Genomic DNA, 17,844 nt, shown 5'->3' with positions numbered 1-17,844 from the left:
TACACAGTAGTGGTCTCTACCGCCCCCCCCCCTCAAACCCCCCTCCCCGCTCCACTCTATTCACCTCTCCAATCCCTTTTCACCGGTGGGTGCATGCAGTACAATCTTCCCACCGGCTCAGTAGATAAAATGGCGTCCTTGGGACAGTCTTGAGCCAGCATCTGTCGCTGGAACCACATTTAAAAGACAACATTTGAATATAATAAAATAAGATGTCTGAGGCGCATCGACTCTACATGCAGGCGACTGAAATGTGTGAAGTTTTAGTTTGGACTCTCAAAGTGGTTTCCGTTAGTGGGCGTCTCCCGGAGGCCGGTGTGGGGGATGTCGGCCTCCTTGCGGGCCTCCAGGGGCTGCTTGAAAAAGTCGGACACAAAAAACACCTGCGGGGACACCAAAAGGTGGAATTTAGGTTTTGATCTTAGCTCACATTCACTTGAGAGAGTTTACATGCCGCTGTTTTGGTTAGAAATGAAAATTAAAAGTGTCTCAAACTCACCACCAGGATGGCCATGAGCGCCCCCTGCAGGAGGCCTGTGAGCACGTCGCTCCAATGGTGCTTGTAGTCGGACACACGTGACAGGCCTGTATACACGGAGGCGGCGATCAGGAAAAACTGGATGGTGGGCCTCAGCAGGCGAGCCCACTCTGCGTGCATGCGGGCCTGCAGGTACAGCTGAAATGACACACACACCACACACACACACACACACACACACACACACACGCAAAAAAAAACGGCAACAATAGTCAGCTGTGTTTTGTGGTGCAAAATGTGTCTTAAATGTGTACGTTTATAATGACTCAGACTGTGTCTAAAAAGTCTCCACGGTCCTCCTTTTTGATTGCCAAATCAGGATTAATCAGTAAAAAACGTTTTGGACTCTTTTTATGACCTACTACCAGTACAAATCAAGTGAAAAAAAAAACAATCAAGAAAAGTAAAAGTAAACTGATGGGGTTGCATAAGTGGGCACACCCTCTTTTAGTCACCAAATTCCAACTTTCATGAACCAATTTTCATTGAGGTCAGAAGATAGTTGCCAGCAATTAGCGCCGCGGATTTTCTCTGAATAAAGTTCAGATGTTCTAGTAGGCTTTTCCTTTCAATTTGTTCTTTCTAGCCAAAACCTGAAGGCTTTGCGCTAATACTGACTGGCATTTAGAACTGTTCATAATTCCCTCCAACTTTTGTGCGTGTTTTTTTTTTTTTACTTCCCCTCTCGAAAGATTTTTATTTAATTTCATTGGGTCACTTTTAATGGTGGAAAATCATTTGAGATGATGTTGGTATCATCATTTTCTATCACAAAAGCTTGTATTTGAACAGGAGTGTGCAGACTTTTTACATCCACTGTATATAAATTAATGGAACAAAATTCAAATACTGTGGTAGGTAAAGGTCCGATGAAGGCAGGAAGTTGAAGTATAATGCACGTTTTTTCATGCTTGCTATATTTACAGCACAAGAAAATCAAGTAGTTCCTGTTTTAAGATAACATCGTTTTTCATACTTATTTTAAACTCTGAAGTTGTCGACCTCTATTTGCGTATGCCGTCCATTTTTACACGTACTTGGAAGCTACGGACGATTACAAAATGACTACCGGTACTTTTTTTTTTTTTTGGTCTATGTCTACGAGCGAACATTTATCCACACAGTAAAGTACGTGTAAATACTTACCGCCAGGAACAGCATGCAGTACATAGAGAAGGACGAGTGGCCGGAATAGAAAGACAACCTGTGACAGCAAGACAAACATTCACATTAGAACACTTGCCTTTTTGCCAACCTATAATTTTGTGGAGACGAAACATAAGGACCATTTTGGAAAAGTGTGAAGGTAACCATCGAACAGGGAATACAGTGTATTGCAACGTACAGTAGTGTAGCATAGCTGCTCAGTACAATACTGTACAGTCGTAGTAGGTTTGCATTTCCCTTAGAAAGATAAACCAAAAAAAAAAAAAACCCCAGTGGAATCCACAACAACTTATAGGAACATTCTAACTACTTTTATTAAATTTCCATTTCATTTTGTCGGAACAAAATGGAGGACGGACAATTATTATTTCAGTTTGTACAGCACATTGAATGCAGGCCTCCGCCCTCCTCTCTTGTCGTTCAAAAGGCGGCGCAAGAGGAGTCGCCTTGCGGTAAAATGATCCCTCGACTGCTGCTCGTCTTCACGCCGTTTTACAATCAGCTGATGTTTTGACGCAGGAAAACCTTTTATGTCGTGCGCATGCTGCAGGTTGAGCAGCAGGAGGAGGAGGGTGGGGGAGGAAGCTTGGCTCCAGCAAACACAAACAGTCAGGCGGCCACGCCCTGGAAATGTGGAGCAGGCCCAGGAGGGATGCTTTGTGTTGCCAGATGATGGCTTTTTTTATTTTGGGGGGTGTGGGGGGGGGGGGTCGCTCCCACCTCACTATTGCGGAGGTCGATATTAAAGAGAAGGGAGCCAAAGCGGAGCTGCTTTGGAAATAGGAGCTGCACATCCTCTCGCCAGGCAGCGCTTCCTGCTGCTCAATGCTGATAACACAAACACACATACTCAAACAACCCCCTTCCGCCCTCCTCCAAAGGTCACATTTATACTTTATACTATACGTTTATACACATTTATACTAAATCCAGAGTGGCGATTTGAATTGTGTACGGCACGTTCTCAAGCTCACCTGCCCTCATTGACCATGGTGGGGTTTCCTGTGCAGGCGAAATCCTCTATGTAGACGCCCATCGAGCAGTTGCTCCCCTTAAAGTCGGGCCTGCACACGTCAAGGAAGTGCGGCCGGAGGCGGCCGATGGAGTACTTGGCGATGTCGGTGAGCGACTGGCTCATGGCGGCGCCGAACAGGAAGGTGCCCACCGCCTTGTAGACGCGCGCCACGTAGCTGCCGTACGACGACTTGGACTGCAGGCGCTTGAGGTACACGCACAGGCACTCGCCGAAGATCATCTGTCACCACGGAGCAAAAAGTGGGCACAATCAAAACCGTAAACTAGCATATCTTAAATCTGTTCGTCATTTGCAATGTGTTCATGCAAATGTAATGAAACTTCGCGAGGGTGTGGATTGTAGTTTTTCCAGCTTTGAATCTTGCAATAATGTCCTTTTTCTGTCAAACTAACTTTTTGGTCCATCGTGGCCACTTCTGTGAAGTGAACATTTTCAAATTCCTTGTTATTTACTAGATTGCATCAATCGTACGATTTTGGGTAAAAACGATTTTTTTGTTTTCTACTTGATCAATTATTTATCAATTTTTAGACACGGAGGCAACTTCAAATTTGGCATTTATGGCTTGAACATTTTTTTTTTACCTATCTTCCATTCTACACAGAAACACTTGGCTTGTGAGTTCAGACCTTTGAAAACTAGAAAGAAAAATCTCACAGGCTAAAAAAAAAAAAAAATCATGAGTAAGCTGAAAGGGTTGGAAAATTAAACAAGGCTGGAGGGTTAATTGACCGAGAGGATGTCCACTTAAAAGTGTTTGTCAGCATAATCCTTAACAGAGACAAAAAGTTGGAAGCGGCGCTAGCGACTAGCTTCGGTTCACTCTTCTCAATCTTTCAAATTGGCAATATCTTCACTGAATTGCTGTTTCCATTTCAACTACAACCCACTAGCTGTCACCTAATTCCTTTTTTTTAAGCCATTTGTGGTTATTCAAACAGTTTTGTTCTTTTCCTGCTTCAACTTCGAGCTCAAAATGCCTTGTAGCATAAAGGCGGTATTTGCTTACTAAGGTGAAACCGACGTCATTTGAATGTTAGTTCGTGAAAAGATGAGCCGTTTGCAAACATGCCATTAGCAGGGGGGGAAAAACTCACTGAAACAGACAGTGGTGCTTTAGGACAGGGTTTCTCAAACTTTTCCGGTGCGGGGACGACTAAGGGGGTAAATGTTTCCCTCAAAGTCCCATAGGAATGAACAGTTGCCTTTTTTTTTTTTTTAAAACAAAAGTTTCCATACACAATTAAAAAAAAAAAAACGAGAGAAAAATGTTCATGTTACAATCATATTCATATCTTTGTTTTTTCAGAACAAAGAATTTTTTTTTGTGACAAAAATTCAGTCATACAAAAATAGTCGTATTATTCCAAGGCAGGTGTTAAAAAAAAAAAAAAAAAAACTACATTATCGAGTTAGTTGGCCAAAAGCTAAGTGAGGATAATTTATTTTGTGACACAATTTTATGACACAACATAATAATTTAAGGCTAATTATTATGCGCACCCCAGTTTGAGAACCAGTTATTGAGGTCATAACGTAAAAAAAAAAAAAAAAAAACGTAATGAAACAGTAAAAATCAAAGATGCACTTACAGTGAGTACTGTGAGGGGAATCATGACACCTCCTAACAACTGATAGGAAATGGTGTCCTCTTTAAGCGGGTACTTGATCGACTCATCGCGACAGAAAAAGCCTCGGCGGAACGGTTTGTGTTGCGCGGTGAGTATTGCGAACGGGAGTCCAACTAGCAGAGAAGCAATGAGAAAGAGAAAAAAAACAAACAAACAAATGGGAGGTTATTAGATGAGATCTACCCATCATGCAACACCGTGGTTACATCTTCCAGGAGAAGTGCTGCAGCAGTGGCATCCTGGCCAAAAAAGCCTTAGGAAGTAGCTGATGTTAGAGGGTTAGAGTGTTCAGAGGAGGAAGTCGTTAGCTGATGGGCACACTTCCTGCAAACTCCATTCATGTCCGACAAACCATTTTTTATTTCTTTTAACGGATTGTCATACTGGTTTTTCCCGCGAGACGAAATCGGAGATATGGAACACTGTCAGGAAGCTTTGGCGGCGCTTCCAAAAAGGAACATTCCGGATATTCCATGAGATGATTCACAGCTGTGACTCATGTGAAGAAAAAGATTCCTGACAATCCATCACGAGGCTAAGTCAGAAAAAAAACAAAACACATGGGCTAATTCATGGTGTTTTCAAGGTGACTTTCGATGACAAACACGTTGTAGACACGCGTCCGATTGCTACAGCATTGGAACCAGGCGTACGAGACAGACGGAAGATGAGGGATTGCGAAAATTGTGAGTTTGCGTCACAGGTTGTGGGCCAAGTTGGTGATTCACCTGGGAACTCGAGCGTTACAAATATTACCATCCGGCACCAGTCTGTCTGTTTTTTTTTTTTTAGTCTGGCCCACATACGAAACACTCAGTCGGCCATTTTGGTTTTGAAGTGCTGCCTTCTTATAGAAATCGTGTTGTGAGTCGGGCTAATATTAATGATTCTCATCAATGATTTGTGTCAAAATTAATTTGGTATTATTAAACACCCAATTCCAATTGAAAAGATGCACATGAGGTGCGGGTATTATTTTTGTCCACTTGGAGCCGCCATCTTCACGTTGTACACTGTCGTGTCTGTGACTTTGAATGTGTGCGGCTTTGAAAAGTAAGGCGGGGTCTATTTTGTTACTTTTTGTTTCAATCAAGCGATTGAAAGTGCAGCAAATGCGTCTATCCTTGACCTTAACTGGCAGTGTCGGACTAGACTGAATTAGCTAACGATGTTTACATTAGCTTGAGTTTGCAATCACAGCCTTGCTTTGCAGTAGACGCATTTCATTTTAGCTTCTTTTTTTTTTTTGTGTACATTCTTTGCCTTTTACGCGCGAGAAACTACACAGTGAAATGCGCAGGTTGCTGGCCATTTTGGTTTGAAAGTGCTGTTATGCTAATAAAAATATAGTATTTGCAAATACATACATAGATATGTTAAGATAGTGTTAGCAAATATTAGCATCCGTCGCAGGTGTGTCCAGATGACATGAAAAGCAGCATGCGTATTCATCACGACAATATGTGAAAATTAATGAGTAGCTTTGCTGTGATAAGCAAAAGTGGGCGGCTAGTTTGGTTTGAAGGTGCTGTTTTTCGGTAATTTCCGACCTTTGGATAGTTAAGTGGACATCCTCGTCATCTAGGGCTGCTAACATATGATGCGGATCTGGATAGAGTGAAAGGCTAAGTGAGGAAAAGCCACATGCACTTGTTAGGTCCGTGGCGTCCCGGCCCTGCCTGGCACGAACGGCCCCCTACTTACGCAGCTAATGGGCAGCGAGAAGCCCACCGTGTAGAGCACGGTGGAGGTGACGGTGCTGTGGTGGAAAGGGTACTTGATGCTGTCGTCGTTACAGAAAAAGCCCCTCTGGTAGGGACGGATCTTACCCAGGTTGAAGGCCGCCAGGGGCAGGCCCCCTGTGGAGGACACACGGTCAAAGGGGAAGAAAATGTGAAATAAAAATCAACGGCTGCATCAGTCCATAGCGTTGATGACATCCCGTTTTCAGAAACAAAAGAGGAATTTATGCGACATGCCGTTGTGGTAACCAAAACTAGGAAACAAAAGGATTAGGATCTGATTCTTTGATTATTACTTCTTCTTGATAAATCACAAGTTTTTTATCACTTAATATCCCAAGTTTTTGAAAAATATATATTTTTTGGAAAATATTTTTAACCCAAATAAAATACAGAGCTTTGTCATAGTATCACCTTTTTCCATAATTCTCATTTTTTCAAAATCGTAAACATTTTTGAAAACGTTTTTTTTCTTGTAATTTTGCAGTTTATTGCCACTCCTAAGTGAAGTCTACTGTCACACACAAAAAAACAGAAACAAAGAATTGTAAAATGTGTATTTTATCACGCTGCATTACTTTACCTGCTAGCTTGATACTAGAACACGTTTTAGACAGCCCAAACTAATCTGCCGTCGATATATCGGTCGTTATAAACCTTTAAACAACTTATATTTCTTCAAACAGTTCACAGAAAGCAGAGCATGCAACATTACTCGGAGGCATATATTCTTTATCCTGTGCGAAGAACAACTATAATATTGGCTTACTGAGCAGTTGTGACAATCTTCGCCATATACGATGTACATATGTTTTATACTGCCTCCTGGTGGCCAAGGTGTGCACACCATTAGAGGCCCATTTAACGCAAGCAGGAAATCACGATGCAACAATGGTATAATGCTTACCTTTCTATTTAGTTTTGTTATTTCTATATGTTTTCGTAAAATACAATAATGTTTTAACTTGTTCCAAAAAATGTATTGCTCTTTTGGGGCTGGAACACATCAATTTACACTCACAAATTAAGGCACCACTGGATTGCCAGTTTATTGCTATAAATGTGTTTGTCCAAGGTAAGGCACATGTCAATGTGGCAAAGGGTTCGATTCAAACACCACGTGTGTTTTTACTACACACGGGGAAAGGACGAATTTTATTTTTAGGCCAAGTCAAACTTTTACAAGGCGTGTGACATAATAACAACAGAGATGATAAGCTTGTCAAATCTGCACTCCTGCTTGATAAAAGACCAGCGAGAAAGCTTCTTATGCAAGCAGGTCCAAAGTCCCAGTGGAAACGCCGCAGTGATTTCTCGCCGTCTTTGGCCCCTTTAACGCAGGCTGGCCTCAGCTCAACTCGAATGTGGAACACATTCTCCATCATGAAAAGAAAAAAAAAAAAAGAATGCAGAAGCGCATGACCCATTGCAAGACAGTCATTTCAGCTGTTGGCGTTTGATTGGACGTGGCAGCTGAAATGCCTGGGAAGTTAAGAGAGAAACAGAAGCAGGCTGTGTGTGTGTGTGTGTGTGTGTGTGTGTGTGTGTGTGTGTGTGTGTGTGTGTGTGTGTGTGTGTGTGCGCGCGTGCGTGTGGGGGGATGGGGGGGAGCAAGATGTTTGGTAGAGTTTGCGGCATGAGTCACCCACAATAAAAAGCTTTTCTTATGCAATCCATAACAACATATAAAGAAAGCATGAATCGCTATTTGGATCAATTAATCAATCATTTAAAGCCAACACAGCCCCCAATCACATCACATATTGTATATAATAAAAAATAAATAAAAATAAATCGCTGATTCATTCCACCCCATCTAGGACACAGTCTGCATCGCAACAACCATCAATAAGATGGAGAGAATTTGCTTGAAAGTATATTTTTAATTGATTATTTATTTATGTCATCACTTTGTTTTATGTTTGATCTTTTCGCACTGCACTTTTTCTCAACTGCGGTTGTTTAATTTCTCAAGTTGAATTGAGATATATAATGATGAGAAGAAGAAAGAGGAAAAAAAAATTGTGATAATTAAACCAGTAAAAAAAATCATTTTGATGAGAATATTGTTGGAATATTACGAGAAAAAAGGAATGAAGTCATATGTTGTAATATCACGGGAGTGATACCAGAAAAAAAAATATATATATATTACGGGGGGAATCGTATTACAATGAATAAAGTTGAATTTTGTAATATCACTGCAACAAAGATGGAATGTTTTGCAAACAGCCGTAATTTTACACGAATAAGGTCATGTCATTATTCATTCATCACAAGAATTTTACATTATTCTTGTAATATTACGTCAAATTTTCTCTGAATATCAATTTATTCTTGTAAAATTACACTCTTACTGCACTCCTCTTCACATAGTGACTTCCCTCGTAATATTATGACTTGAATGGTATAAAATTGTGGCGCTTTCTTAAAATACGTTGTTTCTCTTAGAATAATATTTCAATCTCATAAAATTACACCTTTTGACTTTTAATATTTCGGTTTCTACTGTGATATAGTGGGGAAAGAATAGTCGTCCGTCTATTGACCTTTTCCTCGTATTATGACTTTATTGGCGTGAACGTGCTTTGTCTCTTGTAATAGTACATATTTTTTAAAATTTAGAAAGTTTGGAAACTTTAGTTTCATGAAAATATTGGGTATTTTTTTTCTTGTGCTATAGCAATTCCAATTGTATATAGTGACTTGTATATAGTGACTTAGCGAGTGTAAAATTGTGTGGTGTTGCCGTTGATTGATGTCAATTTAAAACAACTCTGGCATGAAATGTTAAACCCCAAAACGTCCGTAGGAGTGACGCTGCAGTTTGCGTTCCCTTTACATCCAACGCAAACCAGCCTGCGACTCCGGGCTTGTCCCATCCGATTAAATCGAGACACGAATCCGCTTCGGTGGAGCGAGAGAGGCATGTACACATACCTAAAACAAGGCAGACGACGTCGAGAACCACGAAGGGGATTCCTCTTGTCTCGAACATGTTGACTCCTGCCCGGGTTTCTCTCCCTCTCTCGTGTGGGTCGTTCACGGCGGGTAATAAAAGTGGGATGCTCCTCCTCGTCCGCCGAGAAAATTAATTAGGGACGGTTTATGTTTAGAGTACTAAAAAAATAAAAACGAGAAGCAAAAACCACCGAGGGGGGTTAAAGCTAGCTCGTTACACAAAGTGAATTACGACGACGACAACAATGTTCCTTCTCACACGCCCGCCTTCCTCTCATCATGACCGAACCGAAAAGCGAGGCGTGGACTCCTTCGGAAATGAATCACGCTAACTTCCAAGGGAAACGCCGAGGAGCGAGGTGGACACCTGCATAGGGGTGCCCGCCTGGCTTTGGGGTTGACGGGTGGGGGGAGACGGTCGACCGGCCTGAGCTCCGGAGGCGGGCTCCAGACGGCGTTGCGTTAAATAAAGTGGGACGTCAGAGTGTTCATCGAAATCGTGAACACAGCTTGTTGTGTTTTATTTAAATCAAATGTAAACCAGCCTACGGTGTCAATTTGCACTCATGTTAATTCCGTGTCTGTTTGAAGTCTAGTACTGGAGGGGTGTACAATATGCAAATGCTGGAACTGTGAAACTCGTACTGGAGTGGGTGTGTACTATGCAAATGGCGGAACTATGTACTTTCCAACGTTTATCTCTCTTTGAATTTGACAGTAATTTAAGTCAGTTCTGCGCAGTTGTAGAATCATGTCGACATCTTGTGTTGAAGAGGGAGCGTTACAATTGCCACTGTCAAAGACACGTTGGTCGCTTTCTCGCAGTTTCCAATCAGAGATAGAAAAAGCTTATAATATGATATAAAAGTATATGTATACATAACATGATTTGAGGAAAGTCATGGAATTATTTGGAAAAAGTCATTTTACGTGACTAAAGTCATACCATTAAAAAGAAACAAAGCCAATGATAATAAATGAACAGATTCTGTATGTATTTATTAAAGTTCAGTAATTCACATATACAAAAACTTTAAACATCCATTGATAGTTCCAAGAATAACAGTTTAAAAAATGTGAAAATTGTTCACATCTTTGGTCAAGTATTGCAATTGCATCACAGGGATTGCAGCTTGACGATTGGGCACTTTATTTATGCCCAACTTAATGAATGGAAGAATAAATATGACATGAAAGTAAAGTACAAGTGCATAGAAAAAGACAAAAAGACGCGTCAAATATTATATTTCATGTTGTCAGACAAAGTCACCGTTAGAAACATACAGGTTGAACAGCCTGATTGTCATTTTGAGCTTGACACCTCCCCACCCCCCAAAAAATTATAAAGTGTTACATTAAATTTGAATAAAGAAAATTTTGGACCACCAAAAGGCTAATTCAGGTACTTATCAACAGTTGTTTTAAGACATACTAGATGGAAAATTGACTTCTGCATAATATGATTGTCTTATACTGCCCCTTTAAAGGCCAAGGTGCGCACACCAGAAGGAGCAACAGAACAATGGGCACCGAAGCATGGAATCATAATACATAAACTTGGGGAAGATCCAGTGCCACTATCAAGCCGCAGCTCAAACACCCACACACTCTTAAACTCTTAAGGGTGTGAAGCTCCTGCTGCCACATCAAAGCCAAAAGGTAAGCAGAGCTGCAATGAATGTTGCTGCATGCATAGAATAGGATATGCTTCTCATAACCACCACCTGTTGCATGTTTTTAAAGACACCTGAGAACTGCTTGAAATTATAATTTTTTAAAAAATAACAATTCTCCTTTAAGTCAGGGTTCCCCAAATATTTTCAGCTCATGACTCCAATTTTGATTCTTTCACGTAATGCAAAAATACTAAAATACATCAGGTCCACGCATCATATGGATATGTCCTGTATATAAACCAGTTATGACTTTATATACAAATATGATCAATAAAATAGCTTAATGCTGAGCCTCAGTTTGGGCAGCGTTGTTTGAGTCAACGTCGATCTATTCGCAAATTATACAGATAATTACAATAGAACATGTAACAGCGAGTTTTCATCCTTGAATGTTAAACTGTTGCTGCGGTTGAGTAAAAGGAAAACTGTAATAATTGTACACTATTTACAACATATTACACATAAATACAGGTTGGGATGATTACAGTATATGATTATATATAACTTATTGCCAAGTTATATACACGAAAGAAAGAAATGTCTTTTAAACTTTTAATGCCTGAAGGTTGCGACACAATCATAAAAAAAATTAAAAATAGAATTAAAAAATATAAAAGCCAAATAAAAACGTTTTTTACATCGTTGAAATAAATATTTTTTTAAAAACTGCTATTCACTTCCCCTCCTGTAGGCGTCTCTGTTTCCCCACAAATGAACAGAAACGTCGATTGTCCAGTCTTGCGCTATTTCGACTTCAGGTCTTTTTGGCGTTCTGTAGTAGTTGCTGCGTCTTCTGCTTGCGTAGGTGCGCGTCAATGTCTTTGCGGAAGAAGAGCATGCCCAGCTGGCCGTGCGACGCCTCGTTCATGGCCTTGGATTGCATGCACATGCGGTACTGTTCGGGCGCCAGCTCGTCGGCGCAGTGCTTCTCATGCCACAGGTGGAAGAGGCCACGCGACGGAGCCCGCACCACCAGCAGGTTGCTGCGCAGGTACTTGCGATACAGGTGCACGTCCTCGCCACCCCAGCCCTTGATGTCGATGTCGAAACCTCCTGCCGGGAAGACAAAAATGCGTTCATTCATAGTTGGGGACAGTCTAAAAAAAAACGGTCAATGTAAAAAAGCTTAATGTTGGTGAATGTCAGGAGAACTGACCGTTCGCTATCAAAATTAACATCTCTACTCATGCCCACTTCAACCTTTGAAAAAAAATCAAAGCAGTCGCGATAGTATTTTGGATTTCTCCCATAGACGTACACTACAGAGCAGGGGTGTCAAACTCATTTTTGTCGCAGCCCACATTGTAGTTACCTTTTCCCTTGGAGGGCCGTAATGACTGAAACCATATAAAGAAGTCAAGAATAATGCTTTACTCAACTATTTAATTGACTAATGAGGGGTTTGGTAACAAGAAAATGCTTGCAATATCTCATGTCAAAATGCTTATATTTTGTGCGGCAAAACAAAGTAAGGGTTTCACCGCAGCCTGACTCCATTCATGAGGCTGAATGGATGCAAATTGATCTTGACGCGAAGCTATTGCATTATGCTAACGTAGGCGGTCGACATTGCGATGCAGCGTCATGAAATAAAACCTCACGTGTCCGGTCACCGAACAACAGACGTTCAGAATGTTCGTTCGCACGGCATGAACACCGAATCTGCACACTTGCCAGGAAGTCTTTGTTTTTACCAGAGGTGTCAGACATCCCGAAGGAGACAGTTGCCTGCGGACCCTTTGATCATTACCTATGTTGATGAAGTCTGAGCGGTACTGGCAGGTCATACCAAATCCGAAATCTCTCCAGAAGCCCGTGTCTTTCTTCATCACCTGAGAAGACAGGGAGTAAGCTATAAAGACCACAGGGGAGATACCTTTAAGGCCTCCATACTGCACGATAGATTAGCGTGACTCAAGCATATTCCCCCGCGGCTTAAAAGGGACTTTTTTTTTTTTTTTTAACTTTATGGGTAGGTTTTACCAGCTGTTGCTCTACTGGCGGGATGTGCTCGGGACTGCCGTAAATCAGTTTGGGGTTGTACTGGCTGAATAACACCGGGTAGAAAACCTTTTTACCTGCAAAGGGAGAAATGGAGAGTTAAAGCGCGACACATGAAGACAGTTAGAAAGCAAATTTCAAATCACAAAGGTTTACGATTTACCAAAGTAGTTCACAGATAAATATGTAGCTCTTAGACAAACGTGAACATAGAACTCACCGGACTGAGTGTTGAGTCTGCAAGATCCGAGGAAGTCGGCAGTGAAGTAGATGTCCACATCGCAGAAGAAGAGCAGCACGTTGCCCCACTTCCACGCTCGAGCCCCGACGTCCAGACCCCGACCTCGGGAGAACTCCTCATCCAGCTGCAGGAGAGTGTAGTTTTTGAAGTTGACCTCCCTGCAGGGGGTGATCGGAAACGAGTGAGCGGTTTAGAGAGGTTCTGATGGAAACATCAGCCTTCGTCATTGACACGGTTTTGGATTCTCCTTGGCAGCTATCTCAATTATGTTTAGGCTTCGTCGGAATTCACTCACCGGTCACTCTGTACTGGACGAGTGTTCACATTGGATATTTTTTACTGTAGTTATTATTTGAAGGGCTACTTTTACCCAAGTCACATGCATTCGAAACTAACCGTAATTTTAAGTACCGTTTTAGCGAGGAGTTTGAATAACAGCGCTAGGTCAAAACTCAAAAAGAGTTCCCACAGTTGACACTGCAGCAGACGGGAATCTCACACGAGGCAACGATGGCGAAATCGCTCAAATCGCTGGGGAAAGCGTCAACAGCTGCGACAGCTGTGATGTAGCCTCGGGGGCCAAATCATTGATGCGGTGAGTGACTAATGCTGAGCTCACACACGAGAGAATGAGAGACGGACCCCCCACTTTTGTTGGGCCTCTGGTGAAACCGTGGAAATGGGTTCTAGGAACTGCGCTGCCAATGGCCATAAAAAGACAAAAATCCAATGTCGTCTTCTTCAGTCTGTCAGAAACCTTCAATCCTTAATCTGAAATCTCAACGCTGACCCGAAGCCCAATTTGAGATCTTAACCCCGATTTGAAACCCTAACTCAGTCTTGAAAGCCAAACTTGGAGTATTACTTGGAACCCTTATTTGAAAATCTAGCATGCTCTTCTTGAGACCCTAATTTCAAACACTCAACGTAATTTGAATCCCTATTTTGAAACCTTACCCACTCAAAAAAAATCTGGCTCAAAATTTTAACCTTGTCTTGAAACCATACGCTGAAATCCTGTTTGTGTTGTCGTTGTGTGTTCTGGCATGTGCCTACTTGCAGCTGGCCAGGGGCACCTCTCAGTCACGGCGCATATTTGGGATAGCGGAGTAGCTGGCACCTGTGGACGAATCCTTTCATTGTCCCAAACAAAGACGGAAATTCAGATTGGTGTGACTGATGGGCCCAAGCTGTCAGTCAAAGAAGTTTGTTATTCATTTTGGGAGCTTTGCGTGATCCCTCTGCTTCCTCGCAAGTCTTTGGAGAGCCTCGCAAGCCAATTCAACTTGAATGAAAAGACAGCATAATAATAATAAAAAGCTTGCGTGAAGATGATCCTTTCCCAGCTGTTTCTTCCATTTCCGACCCCAACTTGAAACTCTTTACCACTTTCAACCACCAACCCTATCTCGACGCCCAATTTCAAACCTTAATTTGAAACCTGACTTTGAAACCCGGTAGATAGTAGCATTACTTTATTTCAGTTCCAGGCAGTTAAAAAAATGTAAAAAACAAAAATGTGTACAGTACTTTAATCAAATTCAATGTGTGCAGTCTGCATCTTCGCTTAACTTCTGTTTTCATTCATTTCCCCTTACAAGACTCTAAAATCATAAATCCCTTCCTCCACCAGTCTCTGGAACATCCCTAGTCGCTTCGCTTTCATTTCCATCCTCTCCCTGGCAAGGAGACCAAGAAGAGACGCTTGGTGGCAGCGGACTTGAGGCCAAACATTTAAACCTATGAGGGATGCTGAACCACTTGCATCACCATAGCAACCAAAAACCCCTCCATTCAGTTAGAATGCGATCGCTTGATAGAGAGCTAGATAGCTACCTAGTAGTAAGACAGCTTGAACAGAGCTAAATAGCTAGCTAAATAGCTAGCTACATACGTATATAGCTAAATAGCTAGCTATGTAGGTAGATAGCTAAATAGTTAAATAATTTCCCAACGCACCCTAGACAGTGACATAGCTAGCTAGCTAGCTATCGATCGATACGTAGATAAAATATGATAGATAGAATGCTGATTTCTTGACTCACCTGGACGTGTTCTCTAGAATGCGATGCACCTCGCTCACCTGCTCCTTCCCGAAATAGACCACCGTGAGGTGGACGCGGCCGTCCTGGCGCACGCAGACGTCCCTGGACAGGCGCGCATAAAGACACAGACACGCACACACAAATGTTCTTATTGAGAAAGCAAAATGAGCAAAAATGAAAAATCTGAACTGTAATGCGCTAACCAACAGGTCGCCTCTGTAGAATATGTGATTAAAAAAAAAAAAATGGAAACCTAACCATGGCTGAAAATCCTCATGTGAAACTCTAAACCCTGACTCGAAATCGCAATTTAAAACCTGAATTTTAGACAATACTCTCAAACCATAGCTTGGAATTGAATCCCTAAATTGAAACTCTGTCATTTTTGTTAAAAACCTCATTTTGAGAACCGTAACCCTGTCAAACCCACAGTAAAAAAACGAACAAACAAAAAAAAACCTTAAAGTTCAAATGAGAAAAAAAAAACTTATTTCTCAAATTAATTGAATATGATTAAATTACATAAAAAAGACAAACATTTTTATTCATCACCCTGAAGAGAATCATACGCAACGTGCTATACAAATACCATTCAATAAAACTGTAATAATTATACAGTGGTTAATTTATTGTTTAGAAAATAAAATAGTTCACTGTTTAATTGATGGTAATAAATAAATAAATAGATAAAGGCTTTTTATTGGCTTCTGTTGCTTTCTGGCACCAAACCGTTGAAAGCACCAAACTGTCGGGACAGTGCGGAAAATGTTGTTTTAAGTTTTAATGAAAATGTTAAATCACTGCAGGAAATTGTTTAAAATAAAAATGACAGGAAGCTATTCAACTGTGTCCTCATCAACATACTTTCGCAGTACAAATAAGCACATGTGATTGTGCTTATCAAAGCAAGCAAATTGTCACAAATTCCAATCGGATTAGCTCAAATAGGCTTTGAAAAATGTCATGAATGATACGTTTGTTCAGGCCGCGACAGATGCTTTTTATTTATTTATTTTTTTGTGAGTGACTCCCATCGAAACGTTGCCGACGTGATTGGAAGACAAATTGATTTTCGGCAGAGGAGATAGGCTGCGGAAAAAAAAACCCTTCAATTATCTCTGCTAAATTCATATCTTAGCCGTGCGATTATTTGCTTTCATGAACACACACACACACACACACACACACACACACACACACACACACACGTGTTCAAAATGAATGAGGCTAATTTGTTGGCTCAGTGGTTCTTTCCAGCCAGTCAGTGCCGTGCTGTGCCGCTGTAGATCAACTTTTGTGCCTCCCAGGAGGCATTTAAACAGGCTTGAACAGTGCCACTAAGCAGGATTTTCCAGGAAAAAAAAAATAGTGATGAGCAACAACACCCGTGGCCATAAATCAGACACTTTCCAGGAGAGAAGGACATAACGGTGGGTTTTAATCCTGACAGGCCACCAAACAGAATTAAGTATCTCATCTTGATGACTTTTGGAGGAATATAATAAGTGCCCCACACATGAAAAAAACAATCTGCGATGCAGAGGGGCACAAACGATTACTCACGATATAGCTGGAGAACACTATGCTAAAATGTTAGCGTTTAAATTAGCATTGGAGTTTAGCATATTAGCCCAGAGGCGCTCATTAGCGAATTAATCCCTTCTGTTGTCTGCCATCTTTGAATCTGTCCCAGTTTATGTTGGGATTTTATGCCTAGCAGCAACAAAATAAATAAGATGCTATGTTAAATTAATTCCCTTGTTGGTTTAATCCCTCTTTAAAATGGGGGGAAAAAATATGAATATGGATTCGGGCACTCACCTGAAGTTGTGCATGAATTGTTTGAACTTGTCGGTTCGTCGGGACAGCGGCACCACGATGTTGATGAGCACGTCGGCCGTGTCCACCCGCTCGCTCTTCACCTTCATCAGCGGTCCGAAGGGCCGGAAGAGGACCAGGCGGCGGAATTCCCGACTGGAATCGCCGCGGAAGGTCAGCTCGTACACTGTCCCTTTGTCCTTCTCTGTGCGCGTGATGCCTGATGTGCGCGGGGAAAGCAAACACACAATTGACACAGTGAATTGAAAAAATATGAATGACCTCAGCATTTCTATTCACTGAAACGTTTTCAGTATATCCATGCTAACACGAAACAAACGCCACCCCAACACATGCTAGGCTATTTGGCACGCATGCTAATTCTGTCTTGTTTTGTGGGCCTTACGTCAGCTTGTTTTGAAACAACTCGTAAATTACCGCACTTGACTTGCAAATTAAAGCCGAGGTCAACACTGGGGGGGTCGAAGAAATAAACCAAACAGGAACAGCGACCACGGATGAAGTAAAAGAGCCGGGAAGAAAAGACGCTAATGAACCGGAACGCGCTCTTCAGAGCTAAGATGCAGTCTGATAACCACCCAAAACTCATTGGCTTCCTGCAACGGAGGGCTTAATTTCCCCGCAGGGATGTTGCGAAAAGCTTTGATTTCTTTGCAAATACTCCACGTTTCTTAACCAGATGGCGATCTCCACATGTCATTGATTTCTGTGAACTGGCAAGTCTTGACATTTTTTGGTGATGAAGGACTAGATAAATAAACTCGAGTACCTTTCCCCACTCTGACTTAGTGCTCAATACCTGTCACACCAGTATTCCGAAATCAAAAGAAAGGCGGATAAATGTTGCTATTACGGCTCCGAAAAGCTAATTTAGCTAAATCTGTGAAAGGGGCTTTTGACAGCGACAAATGCTTTCGACACCTCTCTTACACAGATAAAATTTGGCAGGCCAACTTGCCCCCGCCCC

General features: G+C 41.7%; 2 protein-coding genes across 4 annotated transcripts in view; both read right to left on the bottom strand.

The window, feature by feature from the left end:
• Positions 1-70: 70 nt before the first annotated feature.
• Positions 71-9,518, bottom strand: plpp1a (phospholipid phosphatase 1a). Of its 2 annotated transcripts, none has more exons than XM_019890091.1 (6): positions 9,055-9,518; positions 4,334-4,485; positions 2,680-2,960; positions 1,685-1,742; positions 500-676; positions 71-383 (listed from the first exon to the last, which is right to left on the bottom strand). In XM_019890091.1, exons 1-6 carry the CDS (start codon positions 9,110-9,112, stop codon positions 264-266), a joined length of 846 nt encoding a protein of 281 aa, XP_019745650.1. In that variant the 5' UTR covers positions 9,113-9,518; the 3' UTR covers positions 71-263. The 2 variants fall into 2 exon arrangements, with proteins under 2 accessions (XP_019745650.1, XP_019745649.1); XM_019890090.1 differs by lacking the exon at positions 4,334-4,485 and adding an exon at positions 6,077-6,231 and having other exon boundaries at positions 9,055-9,515.
• A 1,336-nt stretch (positions 9,519-10,854) lies between these two features.
• csgalnact1a (chondroitin sulfate N-acetylgalactosaminyltransferase 1a) overlaps positions 10,855-17,844 on the bottom strand; it is a 16,741-nt gene continuing 9,751 nt past the window's right edge. The window contains exons 3-8 of one of the 2 annotated variants that reach the window (XM_019890083.1): positions 16,860-17,076; positions 15,039-15,140; positions 12,973-13,151; positions 12,735-12,829; positions 12,502-12,583; positions 10,855-11,804 (exon numbers count right to left, since the gene is read on the bottom strand). In XM_019890083.1, the coding sequence (XP_019745642.1) occupies positions 11,506-11,804; positions 12,502-12,583; positions 12,735-12,829; positions 12,973-13,151; positions 15,039-15,140; positions 16,860-17,076 (974 nt within the window). In that variant the 3' untranslated portion in view covers positions 10,855-11,505. The remainder of the gene's footprint in view (positions 11,805-12,501; positions 12,584-12,734; positions 12,830-12,972; positions 13,152-15,038; positions 15,141-16,859; positions 17,077-17,844) is intronic. The other variant, XM_019890084.1, reaches the window with a different exon arrangement.

The sequence above is a fragment of the Hippocampus comes genome, unplaced genomic scaffold (genome assembly GCF_001891065.2).
Source record: "Hippocampus comes isolate QL1 unplaced genomic scaffold, H_comes_QL1_v1.1 scaffold185, whole genome shotgun sequence".
Lineage (NCBI taxonomy): Eukaryota > Metazoa > Chordata > Actinopteri > Syngnathiformes > Syngnathidae > Hippocampus > Hippocampus comes.
This window is presented reverse-complemented; position numbering and strand designations above follow the sequence as displayed.

Coding starts and splice junctions, on each gene's coding strand:
- plpp1a (XM_019890090.1), bottom strand. CDS start 9,112: ATGTTCGAGACAAGAGGAATCCCCTTCGTGGTTCTCGACGTCGTCTGC. Junction 1,743..2,679: donor ACCATGGTCAATGAGGGCAG/GTGAGCTTGAGA, acceptor TTGCTGTCACAG/GTTGTCTTTCTATTCCGGCC. Junction 384..499: donor CGCTCATGGCCATCCTGGTG/GTGAGTTTGAGA, acceptor GTGTCCCCGCAG/GTGTTTTTTGTGTCCGACTT.